At 48.4% G+C, this 26,305-nt stretch overlaps 1 protein-coding gene across 3 annotated transcripts in view; it reads right to left on the bottom strand.

The window, feature by feature from the left end:
* RASA3 (RAS p21 protein activator 3) overlaps positions 1-26,305 on the bottom strand; it is a 120,061-nt gene that overhangs the window by 90,673 nt on the left and 3,083 nt on the right. For 2 of the 3 annotated variants that reach the window (XM_016151966.2, XM_016151968.2), the window contains exon 1: positions 23,441-23,592. The exons of the other annotated variant lie outside the window; for it this stretch is intronic. In XM_016151966.2, coding sequence (XP_016007452.1) covers positions 23,441-23,495 — 55 coding nt within the window. In that variant the 5' untranslated portion in view covers positions 23,496-23,592. Of the gene's footprint in view, positions 1-23,440; positions 23,593-26,305 lie in introns of those variants that run through there. 3 annotated transcript variants of the gene reach the window in all.

Raw genomic sequence — 26,305 nt, 5'->3', positions numbered from 1 at the left:
TCGTGGTGTGAGCATCTGGCCCTACTACAGTGAACCCAGCCACAAAGATGGTCTTTAATCTGCTGTCCCCAGAGAACCACAAACCAAAAGTCTGCTCTGGCCACTAGATTTGAGTCAACGAAAATTTTAGAATACAAGGAAACTACGAAATTAAAACTTTGGTTTTTCTTCCCTTATTTATTACTGTGAAAGACTGCCCAAGAGAGAGATCAGATTCTAAGTGCAGACTGTGGTGTGTTGGTTGGTTCTGTTGCAATGTACCTTCCTCTTTAGCCTTAATGTCATAAACGCTAGCAAACACAGAAACGAACAAGGTCACCAGCATCCTCTCTAACTCAGAGGGCACTCAGCTGATGAGCGCTCACCTGTCCCCAATGCCCAAACCCTAAACCCTCGAGGGGAGCGTTTTCCACCCCATCATCCAGAGTAGGCAGCTCCTGCCCTGCAGGCCTCAAGGGGCCCTCCCAGCCCAGAGATGAAGGAAGACAGGGAAGGCTCTCCTGGGTGGAGGGGATGGGAGAGAGATTCCCCGCATGAGATCCTAAGGCCCCACTCCATTGGGCTCTCAGCCACCTCCGGTCCCCAGAGGGCCACCAACTAATCTGACAAACCTGTATCAGGCGCTGTTGTTCCACCACTGAGGGTGGGGAGGGAGCGGGGTGGGAAAGGACTCACCTTTTGAGTCTGTATACCAGCGAGTGGCAGGTTTATTTATAACAGCAGCTGAGGCTCTCAAAGCACAGGAACAGGTGCTGGTGAGGTAGCACCTTCGACCTTCGAGAAGGGCACCCAAGATGAGGGGTTGTGGGGGACAGAGGATCTGGAGCCCCTCAGACAAGAGTGGAGCAGCCCCAGCAGCCCCCAGCCTCCCACATGGGGACAAGGACCCCTCCCCACCTGCCTCCCAACTCTCCCCAAAACACTATCACATCAAGGGTCAAAGGCCGACAAAAGAGAAATTCACCTTCCACATTTTCACTGACCTGAATGCGATGGTGTGGCACCTACGTTTTGTTACCAGAGCCACCTGCGTACATGTAAAAGGAAAGGAGCGCCCACCAGCCTCAAGGTTGCTCTTCTGTCTTCCCCTCATGCCTGGCTATGAGTTCCGAAGTTGCCATTTCTCAATCTTTTAAAAATATATTTTTTAAAAGACCATGAATAAATCAATATCTAGGTCACCTGAGGAAATAGTTGATAAAACAAAGATTTATGAATGATGAATGTTTTGTAACAGTATTTACGTTGACCAAAAAGAAAAAAGAAAACAATTAAATGTTCAGCAATGAGAGATTCTGACAGACAGAGCGCCTCGGGCAACAATGCGCCAAGCTGGGATCTAAATCCTGACACATGCTACCAGATCACCTACGCCATTTCTGGTCATACAGTGGGCACACAATCCATAGTAACTGAATGATATTCACAGTCCTTTTTAGAAGCTCTATGTTTAAGATTAAGAGTTTTACAAAGAAACTTTTTTATCCATTTTAAATGTTTTTTAATACAAAAAATATATATACTCATTGTAACCAGTAATGCTCCATAGGTACAGTATATAGAAAAAGTTAATTATCTTTCCCTCCCTTCAACCGGCCCCACACCTGTGAGCTATAATTAACGCTGACCGTTTGGTGCAGAGACTGCAAGACCTTTCTATGATCTTACAGCCGTACAAGGAATAAATGCATTGCGATACAGAAGGGGGCCTTCTGAACTTGTTTACTAAAATAGAATCACCCTGGACAGGACTCTTCAACTGGCTTCTTTCTCTTTACTATCTGATAAATTTGTTACTCCCTGAGAATTTATCTCCGTCCTTTTTAGGAACAACATAGTGTTCCACAGGGTGGCGGCGCCAACACAGATGTATTCACCCATCCGCTGTCTGAAAGCTCGACCAGCTGGCACCACCACGTTCAAGCTGCTGGTACCGCCGGGCAGTCCAGCGCCCTCGGACCCTTCCACACCCAAGCTCCTTGCCTCGAGCAGAGCTCCTCGCAGGGATGAGGGTACATGCCAAGTACCAGAGAAACGTCGCTGCTGCGGGGTGTGCACGTCCCTGTCCGCGTTAGTGGTGCCGGGCCTGGTGGAACATCCCGCGTTTCCTCTTCCGTCATTCACAGCCCGTGTGGCCCTCAGCGGCTGGCCTGTCCCAGTGTGTGAGTGCTCCGGGTCTCCTGAGAGCAGGTTGCTCATGAACGTGTGCCACAGACATTTCCTTCAGGCATGCCATTTGTCATTTAATATCTTTTGCCACACATAAATTTTTAATTCTTATATAATCAATTCTGCTGTCTTTTCCTCTTCAGCTTTTTAGTTTACTAATTACTCAGAAAGTTCCCCGATGTTCCAGAGGCTATTCACAATATTCTCCAAAATGTTCCTGATGTTTTGTTTTTTTTTTTCACATTGGAACCTTTAATCTCCATGGAATTTATCATACATGAGGCAAGTTAAGATGTAATTTTTTTCAAGACAGAGAGTCGACTAAGCCAACTCCATTTAGTAAATATATCGTCTTTCCCTTGTGAACTAAAATGCCATCTTTATCATAAATTAGGTTCCCATATACATTTTGATCTGCTTTGCATTCTCTATTATATTTTTGTCTGTTAGGAACCTAAGTATATCCTGTTTAATATTTTTAAATGGTGACTATATACACTAAAACATGATATCCATGCAGTAAAGACCTATTTAACAAACCTATCATTTCCATTAGTCTCCTAGTTATTATCGTTTTTCACACACTAACATATAGAGAAAGCAGGCACCTAGCCCTTTTACCTTTTTTCTGTTTTAAAGTCTAGCTACAGCTAATAAACTAACATTGAAAATCCACATTTATCCTTTAACTTATTATAATTTAAATTTAAACTATCAACATCCTTCTGGAAAGCACACCACTGCTGCTTGATTAGAACACGTAACTTTAAAGAAAGTTCTCTGGCCAAACTTGGGTTTGCCCTACTTTTCTCTGTCAGCTCTGTTTGGAGATTGTAATCTATCCTTTACCGATGAAAATCTGCTCACTTTAGTTTCATCTTGAGATTTTATACTCCACAAAGTTGTTCCTTTTCCCTACCACTTCTATTTTTAGCTTCCGGAATCTGAGCTGTTGGCTGGTCTAGACTGCTTGTTATTCAATCAAGGGCCAATTCATAATTTTCCATGAATTAAAATAAATTGAATTCATAGGCATCGCAACCCTAATTTCTACCATTATGTCTAAGAAATGTAAAGTACTTTGAGCCACCTCTGTCAACATGTCCTCGCCAGAACCCTGACAAAGATGGCAGGCCCTGATGGCCAGTGTCAGGAGGTCCAGGAGGCAGGGAAATGGAAAGAGTAGGGGTCAGGCAAGGTGGGGAGATGGGGACAAAGGCTGTGTGAGGTCAGAGGGCAAAGGACAGAGGGTGGGTCAGGGAAGGTGGAGGCACAAGGGCAGAGGGACCATTCCAAATATTTTGCACAATGGCCTGAATTAGAAACACAGGAAAACAGCTAACCACTTGTGCGTGCATGCGTGTGTGTGTGTGTGTGTGTGTGTGTGTGTGTGTGTAGTAAAATGACATCTAAAATACAGAATGAATGAATAAATAAAATATGGAGAAAAGGGCGAAAGATCACACATAAGCCTAGGGCCTCATGCACTGTATGTTTTTCTGATACTTTCTACCACTAGTGATTAGTAAATGTAACACTTTGTGTTTTGCCTCCTCATGACATGGTTCCATGGGTTTGACTTTTCACTCTTATAACCCGCTCTTTGAGTATCAACATCTCATGTCGGGACAAAGCATGCGAGGCTGTTTCTTTGCGCGCCCATGTTTTTGCCTCTTGAGGCCCAACGCTCCATTTCCCCATGGGGCTGGAGCTGGGCTGCCGACGACCTGGACACCTGCCTGGGCAGGCGGATGAGCATCCTCAGAGCTCCTCCAGGAGGTTCTTGTGGCAGCTCTGCTCCCAGCTGAAAGGGCATCCTGTCCCACCGCCACCCATATCCCAGTCCTCCTGGGAAGCTCAAAGCCATCAGGATCAGAGTGAGCAGGGCCCTGCAAAGGCAGAATGAACTCAGAGGGGCTCAAACTACTGCTGAGCTTTTCAGAATGGAGCCAAGCCTGATTCTCCCTCAACTAGAGGCTTATACCAATGGCCCAGCACCCAGTCAAACTGCCCTCCCCCGCTGTTATCTCAGATCAGAGATGAGTCTCTCACTAAGCCTCAGTTTCTCCATCTGTACAATGAGGGTAATACTGCCTATGAAATGCCCTAGTTCCCGGCACACTCACAGAGTCAACAACAATGACCATTCTGAGCCTTTTTATTCCTGCTCGACCCCCACCAACATGAGAGTTTGAACAACAGATGTTATAATCAGGGGCCAGACCACAAAGGGGTGTGTTTTCCCCAATCACACTAACGGCTATTCTGCTTGAGTTATTCTGAACTGTCTCCAAATGTCCCCGTAGTAAATCCTAAAATTCCATAAAAATCTGGTTCCACTAAGTTATCATCAGAGTGACTATTCAATGTATCACAGAGAGGTATTCCAGAATAACAGAACTGGCAGCAATTCAATTTAGAGCTAAGGGGGAGGAGGACGCCGGGGCTGCCACGGGCGAGGGGCTGTGTGGCCAGGGAGGGCCGGGCCAGATCCAGAGCCAGACGCAGCACCCACCTCCGTTTGCCCACGAGCTTCAAGAGTCAAAATCCCAAGAGTTTCCCAAGGGAATCTTTTCTGAGAAACTGTTGATTCCTGGGGTCAGACAACAGGCAGCACAGAGCCAGGCCTGACAAATGAGTTCTCAGAACCTCATCTCAGTCATGGGACATGCAGCTGGCCGTATTTCAGTCCCAACCTCTGGCACGGTGATCTCTTCTTGAAAAATGTGTACACAGCACTGGACATCTTTTTCTTCTTTCTCTTTACGTCTCTAACTCAGTCACAGTTTTCTACTCAGTTCTTCCCCATCAACACCAGAACCCGGTCCAAGCATCTGGAGCCCTGTTCACAGCCTCCTCTCATCTCCAACGTCAGTTCCTAAACTCAGCTCCAGTCTACACCCCAGTCACAGTTAGATAATCCCAAAACAACAACAGCTCAACTGACATTTACATGTTACAAACCATGGGCACTTCATTCCAATTCAATCTCCTCTCAAGTAGATTAGCTGTGCAGACACCAGGCTGAGAGGCGAAGTCATTATTCTCCCAAAGCACATAACTAGTCAATGTCAAAGCTAAAATTGAACATGGGACCAACTGACTTTAAACTCGTCCTCTTCACACTGCACCGAGGTCTTGTATATCTGTGTATGAAGCTGAGCCTTCATACTAAATGCTGCCATCAGCACCTTCTGCTCTGGCTTCCAAAGTAGAGACTGTGACAGACTCCATGAGCAAGGGGTGCTCTTTGATAAGGGGGATCTCCCAGCTTAAGCACAGGACAGACAGTTTTGAACCCATGTGGGATGTTCACGCTTGGAACAGCCTTGCACCAGGTACACCATACACATATCCTGTGTCTTAGCCTCCCACAGACAAGTGACAATCCAGTCTTGCTTGCAGAAAAGGAGTTTCTAGGGTTCACCCATGCAAAAGGCACCTGATACAAAATTATAATTTTTCATACTCTAATTTTATTTTTCCATATTCCCTAAATCAAAATGTTTACTTTTGTACACACACACACACACACACACACACACACACACACACGGTATCCAAAAGACTCAAAGCCAATAGTTGCCCGTAATTCTCAGGAGACGAAAGGAGCTGAAACATGGGAGGAGAGATGAGGAGGGTGACACAGCAGGAGACCTTCCATCTCTCTCCTCCCTCACTGCCCTCCTCCTCCTTCTCCTCCTTCTTTCAGCCCTGGCAGAGATTAGATCCCCCAGCCTCAGGTAAGAGGATTGGAAAGTGTGTGGCAGCCTGAGTGCAGACCCATGGACTGAGGCCCTCTGGCAGTAGACCAGGCACTGATGTTGTTTTTAAGCTCTCCAGGGGCTTGAGATGTGCAGCCAGCGTTAGGACCACTGCCTGATGGGCCCCAGGAACTTCTCCGTTGGGTTGAGGTACCAAAAACACGTTTTGCACACGAACATTGCAGAGCACGTCTGAGTGCAAATCACGACCAGCCAGGCTGTCAGGACTGGTAACATTAGTCTGCACCCAGCACAGCATGTGACACATCCTTAGTCATTTAGCCCTACTTGTCCCTCAGGGGACCTGAATAGGGACTTACTGCACAGGGATGCACTCCTCTGAAAATGAATAAGCTGACCCCTGGTTGGTGCTTGTTTGAAGACTGTAAAGCTAACCTAAAATACTGGTCATCCAGCAGGATTGATGGGAGAGAGTCTGGCACTGAGACCCTGAACGTGGGATTTCCACCAAGAGATTTTGCAAAAGACATTGGGCTGACATGCATCATCGTTCAGGGCTGCTCAAGGTAAAACAATTAAAACTACAACACAGAACAGCAAATTGTTGATACCACAAACGAGCTGTAGACAAAATTCTAGTGGGCTGGTGTCTTTAGGAGAGAAGCATTACTTCCTACATGCCACACTCCCACACAGAACCCAGCCTCTCCACAACACCCATAAAAAGGCTTGGTATTTTCAACAACATGTGTGACAATCCTTCTTTCCAAAATAATCTCTAGCCACACAAGCTATTCAAAAAACCTCAAACGTAATAACAGAGCATGTAAACCTCCATCCAAGGTCAGTAATTAGGGTTCTCCTTGATGCAATTTGAGCAAAGCCGGTACTTTTAGGGGCACATCAAATCCAAAATTGTGGTTGGGGTAATAATGCACAACAGCGGTAATTCCAAATAGAACATGATCAACTTAAAATATCTTCCATTTATGTTGCTGGAGGAGGTACAGGTTTCACCCTATCCTTTAATTCCAGAGGCTAGTGTGGGGAGCGGGGGCTTTAGTGGAAGAAACAAATGCAGAAAGCAGACAAGCCCCTGCGTGTGGTTGTGTATGTGGCATTGCCCCACCCTGTCCTGTAAACTCTGGTCCCCACACACCCCACCCTGCACCTAAGACCGGGGAACATCAGGCGATCTGTATGGGAAATGCTGGTGTGTAATCAGATCAATCTGGAGATGGCAAATACAGATAAGGAAACAAAATGCTCCATCTATTGCTAATGGGTGTTGGCAGAGTGCCCAGAGGGGGTCCCTGCAAGGGGCTACTTCTCAGAGCTGCTGCAGCTGAAGCTGGGCCAGCTCCTCACATCTCGCCCTGAGGAAGCTGGAACCTGGCATTGAATAGAGGGTTTTCGCCCAGGAAAGTCAGGACCCCTCTCCCTAGAGCCATAGCACAGCATGTGATGAGGAGCACTTTGCACTGATGACAAGGCAGAAAGCGCCGCTGGAGTCTCAGCTCGGCTATAAAGGAACAGCATATTTTCGACCCTCAGACTTCCGCTGCATTGGGAACCCCCTGGAAACATGAACCGCCAGGCCCTGCCCAGAGTTACTGACTCTGTAGGTCTGGGTTGGAGCCTGAACATCTGTGCAGTTCCCAGGGGTGCTGCTGATGTGAGGACCTCACTTGACAGCCAGGGTTGAGGGGAATTGAAGGAGGGGTTGGTGGATACACCAGCAATTTCTGCCACAACAGGTCCCTCCCCTCGCAACTTCAGGTGGGCCCTGCAGCCTCCTCCCTGGAGGAGAGCAGAGGTGAAGGCAGCTCAGGCTCAGCTCTCAGCGCACAGGGTTTCAAAGAGGAACCTCAGCAGGAAGGAGACCCTGCTCCTCAGAACAGGAATAGGGGTGGGGGAATTGGGACATGCAAAGGGACAGGAATCGGGGACTGGGAGGGCACAGGGCAGCGGGGCTGGGGGCACAGAGCAGAGGGGCTGAGAGGGGCACAGGGCGGGAGTGCTAGGGGGGCACAGGGAGGTAGTAAGGCCAGAGGCAAGAGCCAGGCTCTACTGGAGGAGGCCGACCAGGAGCTGAGAGAGGGAGACACAAGGAAGCTGTTCCAGTCTAGGGGAGGGGGCTGGGGGGGTCCTGCCACAGCCCGCATGGGCCACACTGGGTCATGAGCCACAGCAACTCCAGGACCCAAAGGTGGCTCCTTTCCCTGCTCCACTATTCACAGGTAGAACTCAATCACGAGCCATCTCCCTCCCAGGACAGGCTCACACACAGCACCTGGGGCCTCAGACCCCACCTCCAACCCCCAGGGCCCATCCCTAGCACAACAGACACCCTAACCCAGCAGTTAGCCCAGCAGTCGTGGCCTGGGGTCTTCCCCTGCATAGCCCCACACATCCTCCAAGCATTCAGCCACAGCAAACTGTCATGTCACTCAGACAGCGCATTACCTAAGACTGCAGAGCAGTGAGAAGGAACAAAAGAAACATCAAAGAAACAGATATGAAAGGTAACCCAGGTCCCTGCTAAGCCCATCTGAAATATCCAAGTTGCTTCTGACAAACTTCTAAAAAAGAAATATGCTAATGAGAAAACCAAATTGGTAGCCTTTGTTATCCAAATTTCAAGATTGTGAAACAGTTTTTAATACAGATTGGTTAGCTTGCACAACATTCACTAATTTATTCCAGAAACCATTATGAAGTGTTTACAATGCTCCAAACAGACACTACGCCGGGTGCTGGGGCCACCTGAACAACACTCACTGCCTTGGGTGAGCTGACATTAGTTGCGATATTAGAAAGCCAAACCACAAATTTATCTGCGGAGCTTAAAATGAATTTCCTCTTGTCATGTGCTAACTTTCTATTCTGGATTTCCTGGGGTTTCCTTTATTAGACTTGAGTCCAAAACTCTCTTGGAAAAGACTCTGGGTCATCTTGGCCTTGCACATGTAAGGAAGGTGAGGAGAAGAGGGTGGGAGGATGGGAATCAGACGAAGTAATCAGCAATCACTCCTGACCAGCAGCCAGAGAAGTGGGCATTCCCTGGCTCTGCCCGTGCATGAGATCCAGCCACAAAACCTACCTGTCCACTTGCTAAATGGAGCAAAACAGGCCAGGATCCTCATTCTGCCTTTAAGAAAGTAATACCTTATTCTTGGCTGCTCTTTAAACTGCACAAACCAAAATGAATGGAATATTATAATGTATTTAATTTTACTTATAGAAACAACCTGGTTTTCTTCATCTTTCACTAATCTTTGTTTACTCTTATCTGTTAATAATACTTTGGCAAGTTTTTGGTATAAACCTAAAAGTAGTTTAAACATACTCTCTCCAGAACATATTTGGTGTTAATTTCTCAGCAGCCCCATCTCCATGAGCAGGGAGAAGGCTGACTCTCTAACTCATCAATGAAATTATCCAGAACTCCCAATTAATCCCGAGGAGGGGAGAAGGGAGCTAAAGAAGTGCGATTCTCCTGTTTGGCTGGCATCCTGATGCAGAAAGCACCCGGGGAACACAGCCCAGTCCCATGGAGAGGTCACTGCTACGAGGGGCACAGGGCAAGGCATAGCCACTTACAAAAACCTCCAGCCCACTGAGGGCTTCCCTTGTTGGGGGGTAATCTGCAACTCAAACTTGCATCCAGTGACCCAATATTTATAGTCTTGCCCCATTGTGAGAGAAGTAAATTTTCTCTAGGATCTCCCAGGCGTAGTTTAGCACATGAATATAGTGCCTCTGTGACCAACCACCCAGCCAGCATCCAAGAATGATGGCTAGAGGGTAGAGCGATTCCACCCCCACCCAGCCTGTGCAAGGCTGATTAGCACACAAAAGCAATGCTTGTGTTTCAGTGCTTGTGTTGGGGGAGGTGGGGCAGGGCTGAGTGCTCTAAGTGCAGGCTCATCACAAGATAACTTCCTATAGTTTCTAAAATAGTTAATTGATTCATTAATACCCACTTCCTGTCATGAGAGCCTTGCACCACAGAGATAAAACCATAAGGGAAAAAAGTTACAGAATCCAAAACAACATGCTAAATAACTTCAATTACCACCAAAAGTCCATAGTATCTGACGTGTCCCTCTGTTTTTCAGTTTCTTCGGCAACACATACAGTCTTATATGAATTTTTTAACTACACTGAATGCTTTGTAACTAGCCCAGAAGTCAGAAACACCTCCTATTTCCTACTTCTATTGCATTCCTAGGGAAAATAACAGCTTTCCAGTTAGTATGTTGCTACAGACATACCTGTTTCTGCAAAACTGCATTTACATGTGTGATTATACTCCTTGGTTAATATTTTACTTTTAAACCATAACCTTAAGTCATAAGAAACATGACACTCTCTATGAAGGAAAACGCATGGGCTCGCAAGCAGGCGACAAGCTGTCAAACCGGCGACTGTCCTGGGGTCTCCTTGGAGGGCAACCTGATGGAACAAGCATTGGGCCAGGTCTCTCTGCACCAGGCCTGCCCCTCCACCCCACGTCCAATAGGCCCCATTTTACATGAAGGTGGTTTGCAACTCTGAAACACACACATATAAACATAAACATAAAAAAACAGTGCCCTGTCCTGCCATCCTGTTGTTCATCTACAGACTCCATCCATCCCTAGCCCTCTCTGCTTCTGCTTTTCAAGGAAAATGTCACATTTCAAGGACCTAAGAAGCCTCTGTTGTAAGACAGACCGTTGTTATCTGCTGCTCATAAAGGGGAAACACTGACAAGCAGTTGCTTGTCAGAGGTGTTAAAATGTAGGGAATTGCATTTAAGAACAGATGAGGAGCATTTGAGATCTTGCTCCTTGGCATATGTCACTGGTTTGGCTCAAATAAATTCTTACGAAAGTTCTTTGAAAAAAAAAAGATGAAACGTTAGAATAGGAAAAACACTGAGTTAATGTTTATTTCCAATGACAAAAGTGCTGCCCTTCTTCAACAGCAGCCACTTTCACAATTAAAAATTAATTCTGCATATACAGTTTCTGTTATTTCTGAGAATTCTCTGGTTTGGAAAATACGCTGTATGCAGTGTGTGTGTGTGTGTGTGTGTGTGTGTGTGTGTGTGCGCGCGCGAGCGCGCGCGCCTGCGCACACAGGCACACACACCTAGGTATCCGTTCCTGGGAGAATAGGAAGAGCAGCTTAAACCCACCTCAGTCTACTTTGGCACAGAGGATAGCTCTCTACTCCAAGACCTGAAAACTCCCCGTTTATCGATATTCCCATGCATCCATGACTATGTCCGTAAGTTTGTCTTATCTATCCCTTAGTCTGTAATGTCTTAGAAGGTAAGGCCTACATTTTCTTTGCATCCTGTGAAACCCCCAGTTTATGGCTCCACAGGCCCATATGCAGCATTTGGAGGTGGCATCCAACTATGTGAAACAGAGGTAAACATCAGAGGCTGACTTCAGCTCATTAGCAGCTTGTGTGATTTGGAATCGCCACCTAAGCAACCCATGAGCACATTTTAGCAGGAGAAGAGCTTTTGAAAACTAACTTTTCCCCAACTAGTATTTGTGATTAATATACCTCAAGGCAAACTAAGAGTTCTTGCCATTGCCTTGTGGTGACCCTAAATAGTCATCTATCTTACACTGACTTCTGAATGCTACCTACTCATCCTGGTCTACCCCCAACCTTAGCACACGAAATCAACTCTTATTTATGTGCCCCACAATACTTCCTCAATTAGATGCATACAGAAATTTCCCAAACAGTTCTTTATCTGAAAAATACTGTCACCGCTTTTAGGCCATGGCTATACTAAAGTCTGATCTAGCTTCTAGAGCAAAAGGCAGAGCTTTAGAGAGTTACGTTCTCAGGTGACCATTCTGTGTTGAATGATGAAATAGTGACCCAGCTAGCCTATCACCTGACCTCCTATACTGAAAATTAAGATATATCCTACTTTAAAAACACCAAAATTCAAATATTCACAAAACTGGTAGATTCTTATAGATATGAAAACCGACCAGAACCAGGGAGAGTGGGTAGTGCATGGAAGGGCTGAGATGGGTAATACCACCGTTCTGGTGTTCTGGGGGGAAAAAAAAATAGACAGACACATAACTAAATTGTTATTGGTTACAATGAATCATGATCAGGTGAAAAAGAAATAAAAAATCAGTCTAATCCGGGGGACCAGACACTGCCCGCTCCTTCCTCTTCCCTCCTGACCACCCCCTTCAGCTCCGACTAATGGTCTGCTTGTCCAGAAAGGGCACAAGGGAAAGAGAGAAAGCCTGCCCTATAGAGAACGCCGGAATAGACTTTATGAAACAAAATAAATAGACAATCAAGATATTGAGCAAAAACATAATGACAAGTGGTTTTTCTCTTTCCACACGACCCTTTATTTCCAGTCAGGACATGCATAAACACATTCTTGGGTCCAAATGCTGAGAAACTCTTTCTCCAAATACTTTAAGCAGAGCTGAGCGGAGCAGGAAATGATGAACAGAGAAAGGAATGCCGCAGATTCCAGATGGATGGAGCCAGCTGGGGGGGCTCAGGAAGCCGCAAGACATCTTCTGACCATCACCTCCCGTGATTTCTTAGGGAGTCATCACTATGTAACTGCAACTGCAAGGGGACAATCGAGCCATCTGAAGCCCACCGAGATCGGCGGGAATCCCACCAGGCAAGGCCTCCCCCTTTCAAGGGAGGTGTCCACTGTCTAGGGCCGGCAAGCTGGGGGCTCTCGCATAAGCAAGTCAGTTAGTTTCCAGGGTTTGCCTGGTACAAAAAAGAGCCTATATACAAACACCCTCTGAGTCTGCCCCAAGTTAACAAGTGGAAGGAACTTCTCATCAAAACCTACAGAACTGTCCAAGGATCACCTTCCTCTTACTGTAACCAGACCATGTTATCCTGCAAGGAACAGACATCCATGAGGCAAGGTGGGCCACTGGTCACTTTTGACGATAGCTCAAGTACCATCATTTGCAGTGGTTTCCTTTTCATGTTTCTCCCTAGAATAACGTCCCTCCCACCTGAATTCCAATATATTCTCCGGAACATCACTACTCAGCCAGGAATCCTTAGAGCTGGTCAAAGACTGAGAACTCCCACCTGACTGCAGCCAACTGAGAACAGTCTGGAAACAAAAAGGGAAAAAAGCTATAAGAAAAACCCCAGGTGTGGGCCTAAAAATTGAAAGGTTTCTGATAGAAATATAAAATATTAAAAAATCAAAAACGAAGGCAGGAAAAATTCTCAAGTCGTAGAAAGTGAAAAGGCAGGTGTCCCAGCAACGAGGCCCCAGGACAGGCAGTGGAGTTCTCACCAAGCAGCACTCAAGGCTCTCAGACTGCAGGTGTTCCCAAACATACACCCACAGGCCCCCTGGGGATCAGGCTCCCTGGGGATGAGTCACATGACTATCTGCAGTGTCTGCAGCCTCCACCACGTCAGGCAAGCAAAAAAGATTAAGCCTTGCTTGAGAAACAGGGACAATTTTTAAACTCCACACATCTTACTCTGGCACCCAAGGCCAGTTCCCTGGGACCACGGATCTCAGATACAACGGAACAGCCAGCAAGAGCCGCTGCGAGCCTGCCTTAGGCCTCCATTCCGCCACCACTCTGGGCACACAGCATTGTACATGTGTGTGTGCACATGTGTGTGCATGAGCCTGTGTTTGTGTGTACACGTGTGTGCATGCCTGTGCACATGTGTGTACGCATGCGCGTGTGCTTCTGTGTGGCCATGTGTGCACACATGCATGTTTGTGTGCATGCATCTATGTGTGTGCCTGTGTGTGTACTGTGTGCACATGTGCCTGAGTGTGTTTGCACGATAAGAGGAGACCAACTAAGAAGGTAAAGATGAACAACTCCCTCCATCAACTTGAACCCTCTGCTTCACAAGGTGCAGCCTGAGGGAAGACCTCAAACGCTTCACTCCTCCGTAAGCTCTGACCAGCTCTGACCAGCTCCTGGACATACTGCATATTGGTGGTATGTGTTTCCCATGTGAACATCAGATAAGCAGAGTTCGCTGCCCTTGAAATTCACCCCTATAAAGTATATAAAATATCCAGTTGTTCGATCCTAAATTAAAAACCGTTTCTGGTGGTCGGCCCCAGGACAGGCCAGCAGGGCCTCCTGATAAGGCCGGCATGCCAGCCAAGACCCAGCGATCTGGAATTCCCCAGCCCGGCCCCTATCCTAAAGGCCATGGGAAAACCAGCCAGATCTCTAAACAAGAAGTCGGTTTGGCCACGTCCCCTGGGGTCTGCACATTGATGAAGTTCCTGGAACTAGTTCATATTCCTGACTCTCTGCTAATAGCTCTGTACCACAGTGTTACCCCAGCCTTAAAGCCCCAATTTAGATGGGCAGATGCTCAGAGACTTGGAGGCCTGCAGCTGAACCGCTCTCCTGCCCCACTCCACCCACCTCCCTCCTGCCCTGCCACAGGCAGCCTCCGTTTGAATCAGGGTCTCAGGCGAACTTGCTCAGGCCTTCCAGGTAGCTCAAGACACTCAGCTAGGAAGCGGATCAGCAGGCTCTAAGCTCCCAACTGTCCTGGCCTCTCGAGGACCACAAGTCCACGTAAAAGTGTCGCTCTGCTAAGTCCCTTAAATGTTCATTTCAAGATTCACTAAGAAGAAGGCCTCGGTGGGAAGCCAGCTATCTCCTGTTTGAGGAAGTGATTTGATACACACTCAAGCAAGCTGTTCCTCACTAACCGCAGGAGCGCCTGAGCCTGGGTAATTATAAGTTCATCACAGGACAACTCAAGCACTCACAACCTCTCCTGCTGTGTGACCCGGAGAGGCGCCCTGCACAGAAGGGGTGTAGATTCTGACATGACACCAGCCTACAGGAGCCACCTCTGTTGCACTCATCATGTCCACGGCTCCCTAGGCAATGCCTGATCTGGCAGAGTGAGAATGAAGAGAGCACACAAAATCAAACAAACTGGCTGCTCTGGTACCGCCCAGGAGTGGGTTTAGAACAGAAAGGAGAAACCACAAAAGCTAAACAAGGAAAATGAAATTTATTTCTTCAAAAGAAAAAAACACACACACACACAAAATGAAGCTAAAGAGATTTCAAGGTGCATGTAGCATCCTCAACTATCTGACAGGCTTGACTGTGTGGGGATCACTGGGAGTCACTCTGTGTGGCTTCTTATAATGGACACGACAAGAAAGGAGAAACTGGCCCTAACTCTAGTGGCCTGCACACAGATCACACCTCATTGGACCAACCTAGGGACTTACAAAACTGTGTGTCCACAAACAAGCCTCCAGAAAGAGATACACTTATAATTAGCACCCTCAACTCTGTTAAATGTCCTGAAGATTCCAGAAGCCCGAACCCAATCCCAGAATCCTGTCAGCCCCAGACACTGGCAAAGGAGGAAGATGGTTCTCAGGCAAGGCCTGGAGACTTGGTCCTGGTGCTGAAAGAGTCGCCAGCCGGCACTCGTGGCAGCTGAGCAGAAAGCGCTGCTGCCTCCAGTGCACAGGGAGACGTAGCTAGGAAAGCAACGGCGCTGACATGAGTCTCCGGGCTCTGAATCACCCCGCATCTAAGAAAGACGCGGCGACTTAGTTTACCTCTGGATTTTATCCCATTGGCAACTGGGGGGCCAAGAAAGAATGATTCTTTGCATGCTGGAAATTATTCAGATAACGGGAACAGAAATAATGTGAAGAGGAAAACACAGACACGAGAATCGTTCCTTGACCGAGGGGTGAGGGCAGTGTTCTGCTTCCAGAAAAGGTTCCGACTGACCCGGTAACCCTGAGTGCGGCTTTCAGCCTCCTCTCAACCCTCCGAGGAGCACACTGACCCACACAGCATGTTTCAGACGTTTGAGATGCAGCATTTACCAACTGCGCTCATACCGGGACGCTGACTGTTCCCCATGTGGAGCTCAAGCTTACTCAAAAACTGAAACTAACAATACCAAATTTCAGGACAGATAGAGCTACCGCCCCGGGGGAATGCAGCCCTGCATGCAGAAACACGCCTAGTATTTTCAGACACTCACAGAACAAGGAATCACTATCTCTGATCCCATGGTCATCTTGATAATCCATCATTTCTAGCAAAGATTTAAACAAACAAACAAAAACACTCAAACCAAAAGTTCCCCAGACACTCTGATTCCCGGGTGGGCCTTAAGTTTGACCTAACAACCCTCGTGTGAGAACCACTTCCTGGGTTCCAGCCTGGAGTGATCTGAAAAGCCAAGAATTGGGAGATACTCATCTCCTTATTTCTAAGGATGATCATGAGACTTCTATTTATAACAAAGTTTGGACGTGTTAGCTGTGAAATTTGAAAGCTGCCTCACACTTAAAGAAAAGCACCAGGTCATCTGCTGAGGACGACAGGATTTAAGTTCCCTTTCACCCGTGTTAGAGATTCTTGAACACTAGCGCTGAGCGCCAACCCCACTTGGCATATCGGAGCTGGTCCGAGGACCCTCTCATGAGCCAGCCCAGTGCCCTCCGCTGCAACAGCCTCCTCTGTGCTCCAGCTTGTTACTCATTTCTGTACTCCAAGGGCAGCCTCGCTCTCATCTCTCCCACGTCTTTCCTGTACGAGCGACCCTTCTGCGATCCAAGTAAATTGTTTTTATCCTTCTGGGCCTTGATTCCTCCACAGAACGTTGTTCATTCCATTTTAAAAGTTGTGTTTTTAAACTCTCCATTCACCTATCTATATACAAAATTGCACACACATGCACAACAGTAACGTCCCAGCTTTTTCGAAACAGACCTTTTCTCTCGTTTCCCTATTCCTACAGCAGTTCCACATCCCCACCACGGGGAGTTTGACTGAGGGACTTGTGTAGGTCTTAATTTCCACATCTGCACAATATCTGGGTTTTATTATTCTTTAACAGGATAATCTTAGATAGATTTTCTGCATTTTGCTTTTCTTTCTGGTCATACCCCATGGAACTTCCTGGATGTCATGTGGCCTGGCCTGGCTCTAATTCATTCCTCTGAAAGCTGCATAATATTCCACGCTATGGAGGCGCCGTAATATAATCACCCTTTCAACTGGCATTTCCTTTGTCTTCACTTTTGCCATTTGTTCATTTAAACCCTGACTGCAGTGGTTCTGCAACGAACATCCCCGTACATCTCTAATCATTGGTCGAAGTTAGTACATTCAGTCGTGCTGCAAGCTCTTCCTTTTCTGTGCTGAGTACAGACCTCCGCCCTGACATTAGGGTGAAAAGACTAGACGATCGGTGAGGACCCCATGCTCAAGTGCTGTGACCTTATATCTGTTCTCTCACCTTGGACCCTCCGGGGGTGACCAGCACCTGCAGGGCGCGATGTCCATGTCCTCATGAGGCCCGTCCACGTGCCCCACTCCTCCCACCCAGCTCTGCATCACACAATCACCCCTCCCTTCTCCAGATTCTTCACGGCAGGCTCAGGGCTACTGTTTCCCTGGCGCTTGCCCTCGTCCACCTGCCAGCATACAAGTGTGGCTGTCGCTTACTGATGTATTTGTTTAGTGGGAACTCTAATTTGTTCAAAGATTAACCTAACAAATAGCTTCAAAATTACACTAGCAGAACACCTATCAATAAAGATCGGAGCAGTGGAAGTACCTTTGTTCGCACAAGTCACTAAGCTCCACAAAAAAGATCAAAGAAACTGAGAGGCAGAGAGAACTCGGATTTGTCTGAAGTTGCAGAATTAGCATGAAACATAGCTGTGAATTAGTCTTGGGTCTCCAATTTCAAGTGTAGTTAGTTACATCCTCCTCTCTTCAGCTGGCTCCCAGGGGCTCTTGTCCCCACAATGGCCTGATGGCTCCAACTGTGACCATAGCAGCCTGACCATCTTCAAGGGCTCCTGGAAGCATGAAATCCCACTTGCAAACCTCACTTCTCAGGCATTAGCAGCTACCACTTCTGGTTGCCCCAGTAAAACATCCACCGCCTTTTTAAACATGTGCATGTCTTATGACGAAGACATGATGTGCCAATATTCTCATCCCCCAAGCACCTTCGGGAAGGTGTGAGTGTTCAGAGAGGCACATCTAAACGTTTTGTACCTAATATTATACTCTAACCAATTGATTCTGTCTACAGGGCCGCCACAGGAGCACAGGCTGGGCTCACCTGCCCGACATCTATTCTAACGTCCCTAGGGAGGCTGTATGGGTTGCTGATGGCCCTGCTCAAAGAATCATCTCTGAATTTCTGCATTCGGTTCAAGATCACACCTTCGCAATTTCTTTCCTCTCCATCTCCTACTCTAGCGCCCCATGGTCAGTGACCACCGAGGCCAGGACTCCCTGATGTTCGCCCACAAGAGCCGGCAGCCCTGGTGCCTCCCTCATGAATACTGACCACTCCCTGTCCCCAAAGGTGGCCACCTCTCTCTTTCCCAGCCCTTCACTAGTCCCCATCCCTCAACCACCACCACCACTGCCATTGAAATCCAAGATCGTGGAGAAAGGAAAGACAGATAGTATTAAGTGGTGAGGAGTACAAGAATGTTGGCATTGAGCAAACGTGGGTTCGAATCCCAGTTCCACCCTTCCAGGCTGGGTGACTTTGGACAGGTTATTTAATAAGTTCTACAAGTCCCCTTCCTCAATGTCGATGTCATGGAGTTGTGAGAATTTAAATTATAATGAGATAATATCCACAAACCATCTACTTAAAGTCTGTATCCCACTCTACCCCCATGCACATACACAGCAAACCCACCCCCTTCCCAGGCAAAACCTGGAGCCACAGGCTGAAATCACCCCTGGCCCGGAGCCCGGCTGCTCCCCAGGCATAAGCCCAGTTTTGCACATTAGTCCTTAGAGGTTAAAAATAGCACAGGCAGCTAGCTGAGCTCGGTTAATAAAATATCCAGGTTAATTTTAGCATCAAAAAGCTCAAGAGAATATAAAATCCCTGATGCCGAGAACCACGTGCGGCCCCCACGGCCCCTCCCTTACACTGTCAAATGCACACGCACACACACACATGCACAAAAAAAGCTAATGTCACCTATGTGGCTCCCTTAAATTCACAAAATATTTTCTCTAATTGAGAAAACAATTTCTTCTTAGCCCTGTGAAGACACTGCTAGTAACTACTTTAACTTTTTTAATAGGAGGACCACCACCTCATCTGATCCTTACAAGACCCTGTGACAAGTACACTACTGTTTCCCATGAAGGAAATCGGGTTAAATACAACACTTTTAGCGGAGTGGACCTAGCTAGAACTCTGAGCGCCCAACCCCTGTGGTCTGGGCATTTTCACCATGCCTCCTCCTCGCCAGCAGAATGGCCAAGGGAGGCACAGACTAGGGACCCTCAGCCACGGTTCCCTGTCGTCCTCTCACTAGGCACCCTATCTGAGGGACCTCCTGCTTCTGGAGGGATTATGTTTACAACTAGGTGGTGGGAGGTTAGGTAGCCGCTGGGGCAGGCCCCCACACAGGGCCACATTGTGCTGAATGGGGGGAGCTATCAGTTCAGATGTGCTCATGCTGAACCCGGACTGTCATCGCCCTTCTCGATGGACAAGCTCTGCTCTTACAGAGAATGACCAGGAGAGCTTGCTCCGTGCGCAGTGAGCACAGGAGGAGAGGCCGCACTGGATCCAAGGAGAAGGGAGAGACCGGTCAGAGGGAGGTCTGCAGCAAGGAGCCAGGCGGAGCACGGCATTACATGGAACACTCACACCAACACAGCAAAAAGATCCAAACCGCACCCTCAGACCCATGATGAAAACCAATAACAGAGCAAGAGGGCTTTTCTCACTCTGAATTACAAGGCCAGGATATTTTTTAGCTCTAGAGAAATACCTTTGTAGATTGCTCTTAAATAGACACATTTACTGAGATATAAGATGACACTTAAAAAAGAGTACTAACTATTATGGAAAAAAGAAAAATAATCACTGGGAAGTAAAGCTATCTCACAATGCCTAAAGGAGTGCTGGGTCCAAAATAACACTGCCCAGCAGATATGCTCTCATTGCGGGTTCTTCCCCCAATCAGTGCCTACGAATCTTCAAGTTGCTTCCCTTTCAGCGCTGAAGTCCTGACTCATGGAAAGTCAGAAGAACACACTTCCTCAAAGTAGCCATCTCATAGGAAATGCGGTCAGTTTTACACGACATGAGATATTAGTGTAAAAACAGTAATAACTGGTACCAAAGACCGACAATGTTTAACATTTTTAAGTGTCCAGTAGAACTATCCATAATAACTCTGAAAGATTTAAGTGGAGAAAACAACAGGTTCTTCAAGACAAGGATTCAAAATAGCTACAATAAAAATACCTCACTTTTATTTGGCACTTTCTTATGTATTGTCTCATTTGCAAAAGGTAGAAGAAAAAGGAAAGGGGAGGGAGAAAAAAGGAAAAGATTCCTCCTATTTTCCCCAACTTTAGTCTCTCAATGAGACCAAGTACCATCACACTTTCCAAAACTGTTTAAGAAAAGGCCAAGGCTCTCAACCTAAAAATCTCTTCGTCCCTCCAAAAATGTTCTGCCTTTTTTCTTAGCAACAGTAGCGATATTGCTTACTAGTATAACTTTAGGGAGAATTTTTCCTTTTGTCTTTTTCTAGGAGTGAGGGGGCGGGCATTAATGTAAGCCTGAACAACACTGTCTTGTAATCTCCCACCGGATGCAGTAGACAATAATAGCCTGCATTTTGCAAATGGAAAAAAGAGTCTATGAAAGGGGAGGACACTTGCCCTGGGTCATCCAGCAGGCCAACAGCAGACATGGGGCATGCAGCCAGCTAGCCTGGAGAGAAGGCTCAGAGATGAATGGATGGCCCCGCCAGCGTCTCCAAACAAGGAGAGGCGAGTGCGCATGTGACTGTGTGTGCAGTGACTCATGTATGTCTGCCCCTCCTCCATATCAACTGCTGTGTCCCTCATCATCATGTCTTCAAGATCAGGACATTCGGGCAAGTCAGAGCCAAGACTGGCCACAAACAGAGGACTAAAGAAAGAAATCAGCATACCACTTACCATGCTCAGGATCATCGTCATCCCGTTCTACTAACAAGCTTTCCCTCAAGGTAACTGAGACTAAGCCCCAAACCAGCCCACCCACAGTACACCTTTGGGGTTTACAGCCCAGGCTCTAACTCAGCAGCACAGCCTGGACCATTTCTGCACTCAGATGCAGGAGGTGCCCTGCCTGTGCCCTTCGTAGGCCCTGGCTCTCTGAATGCCTCTAGCTACAAAGGCCAGTCACAGATGTCTCCCTCTTGCAGCCCAGCGCTGTAGGTGAAGACCCTCAGACAGGAGAAAAAACAGGGGCTTCTCAGAGCCCCTGTTTTCTCTCTGAGGAGCTTCTGTTTTCTCTCTAGTAAGTCGAATGGCTGGTGCGCAAGCGTTTCTGCCTCACTGCAGTAGCCCCCAAACATGGGAGGAGGTGAGGAGGCTCCAAAGGTTCTAACAATACCCAGTCCCCACATGGGGTTAGAGACAGCAGATGTTCCAGTCACTGCACTAATCCTCAGCTGAGCCGAGTGCTTCTCGCTTGGTTAAAGTGGAGCACACAAGAGAGAACGCTTAACCCAGCAGTGTCTTCTAACCCCGTTCCTTCCACATGGACCTCCTCACCACCTCTCGCCTGCGTTGAGGTCTAAAACCCTCCTATAAGCATGCACTGACAGGCCAGCAGAGCTGCTCTCCTGGACCTTCAGGTGTCTCCTCACCCTTCTGCTTCACATACTATGCCATCCTGGATAGAAAACTATCCTCTCTGCTTAACAAATCACAATTCCAGAATCCTTCTTGAGTAGAGTCTGAGGTGGGCTGGCCACGCTGCGCCTGGACCACACCATCCCCAGACCCATTCCAGCCTGCTGCTCCCCAGAAGCCTCGCACACTTCCCCCACGGCCACAGCCTCATTCCAATGCCCCCCTCTTGCTCCCCTTGATAAGGAAGCACCCGGAATCCTCCAGGGTGACATCCCCCACACAACTCACTGGACCCCAGGCATTTGGTGAGGGCTCCTGATTGAGGGCACCTAAGAGAGACACTTTCCCCTACCCCCCCTTCAGGTGGTGAGCAGCAGATTTCAACCAAGTGAACAAGGGAAACCCTCTTTCTCCAGGCAGACTCCTCAGGGCTGAAGTGCTGCCACATCCTATCTGCAGTGCTTCTGAGCCAAATATCAACAGCATCTCAGCAACGATCCATAAACCAAAATAAAGCAGACAGGAAACAACACGCTGAATTAGGGTAGCTGGAATTCCTCAGGCGGCATCAAATGTCATCAACAACTGACATTGCAACAGTCACTGGGTGCCTGGCTCTGTTCCCTGTGACCCTTTTTACACGGGAATAGATGGGACTGTGGAGCACTCCTAGGGACAGGCAGTTCAGGAGGTGAGAAGGACTCTGAGGATGGCGACACTCTGGGTCCTCAGAAGCCCTCTCCAACACGAACTGTCCTCTCACCCAGCATATTTATGGCATTAGTGTGTAACAGTAATTCCAGGCACCGCTTTTGTTAGAGGAAAGGCCGGGGCAGCAGGGCGTTGGGGGGGGGGGGGGGCGCGGTGCAGGGAGCAACTTGCACATCACGCTCCTAAGATAAAACAGAACTGGGAAAAAGCAAATCTCTCCAGACAAACCCAGGAAGTCCAGATATAGTCCTCCAGCCCACTCCAGAGTCTGCATTTCATTTACCTCCCCCAGCTCTTCAGTCCACTGAGAAAGGCAGAATCCTCCCAGGTGACATGGCCTGAATGGCAGGCCCTGGTGGCCAAAAGCTCCCTCCGCCAGTTCTCAATGGAAGGTGGGGGAGGGGTGGCCCCAGTGTCTTCCTGCTCTAAGGAAGCCCTGGGCCAGAGTGAACGCCACACATTCATACCCAGACATATGCACACACAAACACACATTCACCTACACAGATGTGTGCACACACAGAGACACATGCATACACGAAAACACACACATCCACCCACACAGACCTGTGCACACATAGACACCAGTCAGCAGCCCAACCCGGCCCCATGCACTTGGGGAAACCTGTGGAAGAGCTTATACGTTCCAAGAAAAGGAAGTTTCTTGGGTGCAGCAGCTGAGAGATGCCGAACCCTGAGGTCGGTGAATTTGGCACCTGAAATGCACGCATCCAGAGAGTACCATATGCACTCACGCATTTATGCAAACACTCATGCACACACAGGCAGGCACGAAGGCACACACTCCTAGCGGGGACGGGACCTGCGTCCTGCACCGCACCTCCCCCTCCTTACAGGCGACCCCACCCCCCGCAATGCGCCTCCAGGGACTTGGGGCCGCTAGCGACGCAGGAAAGGCGGGAGAGCTGCGTTCCCCGGAGCCGCGGGGCCCGGCTTGGCCCAGCCAGTCCTCTAGCGGAGGTAAGGAGAGGGATGCGGCTGGCAGACCGACCGTCCGCAGGAGGTGGGATAGGGGCCTCGACCGGGAGCGCGCATCTCCAAGAGCAAGTCGGAGACTTGGGGACGCCGCCGCAAGACCCTCAAAGATCCCTCCCTCTCCACCGGCTCCCGGGCGCTCACCGATCTTGATCTTCACGCTCTGGAAGACCCGGAGCCCCTCTTCCTCCACCGCCATGCTGGGTGGAATCCGCGCGCCGAGCCCCGCGGAGCAGCCGGAGCCGGAGCGACCGCACAGTACCCGCGCTCAGCGCCCTACCCTGCGCTCGGCGGGTCCAGGGCGCCCCAGTCGCCGGGCCCCGCCCATTGGCCCTGCCCAGCTCCCCATTGGCCAAAACCCGCAGAGGGGCGGGGAAGTGGTGGCTGCTCCCACAGCACGACCTCAACTGCCCATTGGCCAAGTCCCGAAGAGGGGTGGGCCTGCCTCAGAAGAGGCTACCGAAGGGACGGGGAGAGGGGGCGTCGGGGAGGGGACCAGGAATGAAAGAACTTGGGGAGATGCGGGGTTACCAAGGGGTTAAGCGGGGGCGGCAGGAGGTGGTGAGGCAGGGCAGAGGGGACCGGACAGGGGGGGCGGCAGGAGGCCCAGCGCGGGGGAAACTTGGCTGGTTCGGGGAGGGAACCAGGCGGGGCGGGAAGTGGTGGGGGGTGGGGGGGCGGCGGGGACTGAGCCAAGTGCAATGCTGTCTGCCCTCGCTGACCCCCAGGCATCTGCAGGGTCCCTTCCTCACCTCATTTACTTGTCTATCTCAAAGTGCCCCCCCCCCCGACTTCCTCTCTGCTTCCTTCCCTCCTCCCCTTTATCTTTATAGATACACAACAAAACAACAATAACAACAAGCAAACACACCCTGCTTATCCCAGAATACAAGCTTAATAAAAATAGACCCCTTTCTTTTCACTGGTGTATCCTCACTTCCTAAAAAAGAAAAAAAAAATTGCCTAGCTGTGTGTCAAAAGGATTAAAGACCATTCTTTACCCTAACTCCTAGAGCCTTCTTACAGTTCCTCAATCACCTGCTTGAGTTTATCCTCTCAAGACCTTAATATGTGGTGTTTACTGGTAGTTTAACATGGAATTTAAGAAAGCAGCTTCTCCTTGGTTCAAATCCCAGTGTTGCGGCCTCTAACTCCAGGACCTAGGAAGGTTTCTGCAGTGTGTGCTCTTGAGCGCCATCCAGACTTCCCTCAAGACCAAGGCTTTGCCTCCATCTGGATCACTGAATAGCACCCCTAGCTCCTGAGCTTCTCAGAGGATTGGCTGAGGCTTCCGTAGCAACTGCACTGTGGTTAAGCAGCTTCTCTACCCAATCCTTTTCCCTCAAATGCTCACAGGACATTTTTTTTTTCTTCTGAGAATAATACTGATAAACTCCTGCATATAGATCTCTGCCTCAGAGTCTGTTTCTAGGGGAATCCAGCATAAGACGGTTGGGGCCAGGAGTGTATAGGAGCAGCCTCTATAGTGAACTTTGAGAGCTGGATGCCCACTGTCACAACACTGGCGTCACAGCAGTGCTGCCATATTATAGCAGTGGTGAGCTGGAATGGAAGTCTGTGGAAGGAAACATGCTGGAAGGTGCAGTATCTCAGGCATTGGAGAGGTTAAGAAAAGCAATAATTATCTGAAATATGGAATCAGGTGGCTCTTGCTGAGGGCAAGGCAATGAAAAGATCACCATTTAAAGAAAACTGTGAGAGTTTCCTTGGTACCAGGTAAAGAGGGCTTCCTTGGTACCATGTAAAGACATCCTCATCTCCTGTAACTAGAGAACCAAAGGGAAGAAAATGCTGTGGATCAGAACCAGGATGTAACCATGAAGATACCAGCACTCGAGAAAAGGTCGAAGGCTCAACCCAAGGTCAGGACCCAAGTAGTGAAGAAGAGAGATCCTGAGACTTGGGGGACAGCCGTCTGGATTAATGCACTCAGAAATCTTGAATCCCAGACTTCCCTAAATTTCCTGGATTTGAAGAGGTGTCCCACTTCTCCCTGTTAAAAGCACGCCCTATCTGTGCTTGAAGATGATACGGAGACCTCTGCAAGACCATGCAAACACCTCAATGGTCTACCTCCAGCTCACTCTTCCACAATGCTTGGATCACTCAGTTGGGGAAGCGCTGGGCCTGACAAAGGAGGAAGTTCCTATCTGCAAAGAAGCTTTAGGATGAGGAAACCCGTGCCAGTGGGAACTGGGAAGATAAATGCAGAACCAGATTCAGAGAATGTTGGATTCAGGGGAGGCAGAACATAAAGATAGAGCAAGGTTAGAGTGTACTGATATGGGATCATTCAACCATGATACAGCATTTGGCACCCTGTTAAGTACTGCATGCTGCCAGTATGGCCTTCAGAAGCTTGTAGAAAGCAATGTCCCACACTAAATGAGGTGGAAATGCCAAATGGGCGTGGCAGACAGCAGAGGAAAGCATCCAAATTCTCTGAGAAGTGGCACAGGAGAGTAAATATACTCCATAAAACTGGGAAACCTAACCTAGAAAGCCCAGAGGACACCCCATTTACAAAGGTAATGAGGAATGTGCTGGTGAGATCCTCAGCAGTGGTTGGCCACTGTAGGACTGGGCTGAGGGTAGAGATGCTGTTACAGGGAGCACTGGGCTCACTGATAGCAATGAGGATGATTGGATGGTGACATAGTAGAGGCAAGGTTGTGACATTTAACTGTCAGAAGCAAGGTAGGTGTAATTATTGTAGTGAGTAGTGAAACTGGAGTGACACCCTGAACTGCAAAGAGCTATAAAGATAGCCGAACATGGTGTCAGGAGCAGGACAAATAGCTAGCCAGCAAGTGTATTGCTTAATTTATACAAAAGAAATCAAAGATAAGTATCAGGAGGCTGAAGAAAGTTGTCCCAATAAAACATTAGAATCTCTTGCCCAGTTTCCAGACATGAGCCACTTCTCATCCTCAGAACCCACTGACTGGTAGAGAGGACCTGGCTATAAATATATATGGCAAGGATTCT

This window comes from Rousettus aegyptiacus, unplaced genomic scaffold (assembly GCF_014176215.1).
Source record: "Rousettus aegyptiacus isolate mRouAeg1 unplaced genomic scaffold, mRouAeg1.p scaffold_m13_p_11, whole genome shotgun sequence".
NCBI lineage: Eukaryota > Metazoa > Chordata > Mammalia > Chiroptera > Pteropodidae > Rousettus > Rousettus aegyptiacus.
Note: the sequence above shows the minus strand (reverse complement) of the source record. Positions and strands in the feature narration are given on the sequence as shown.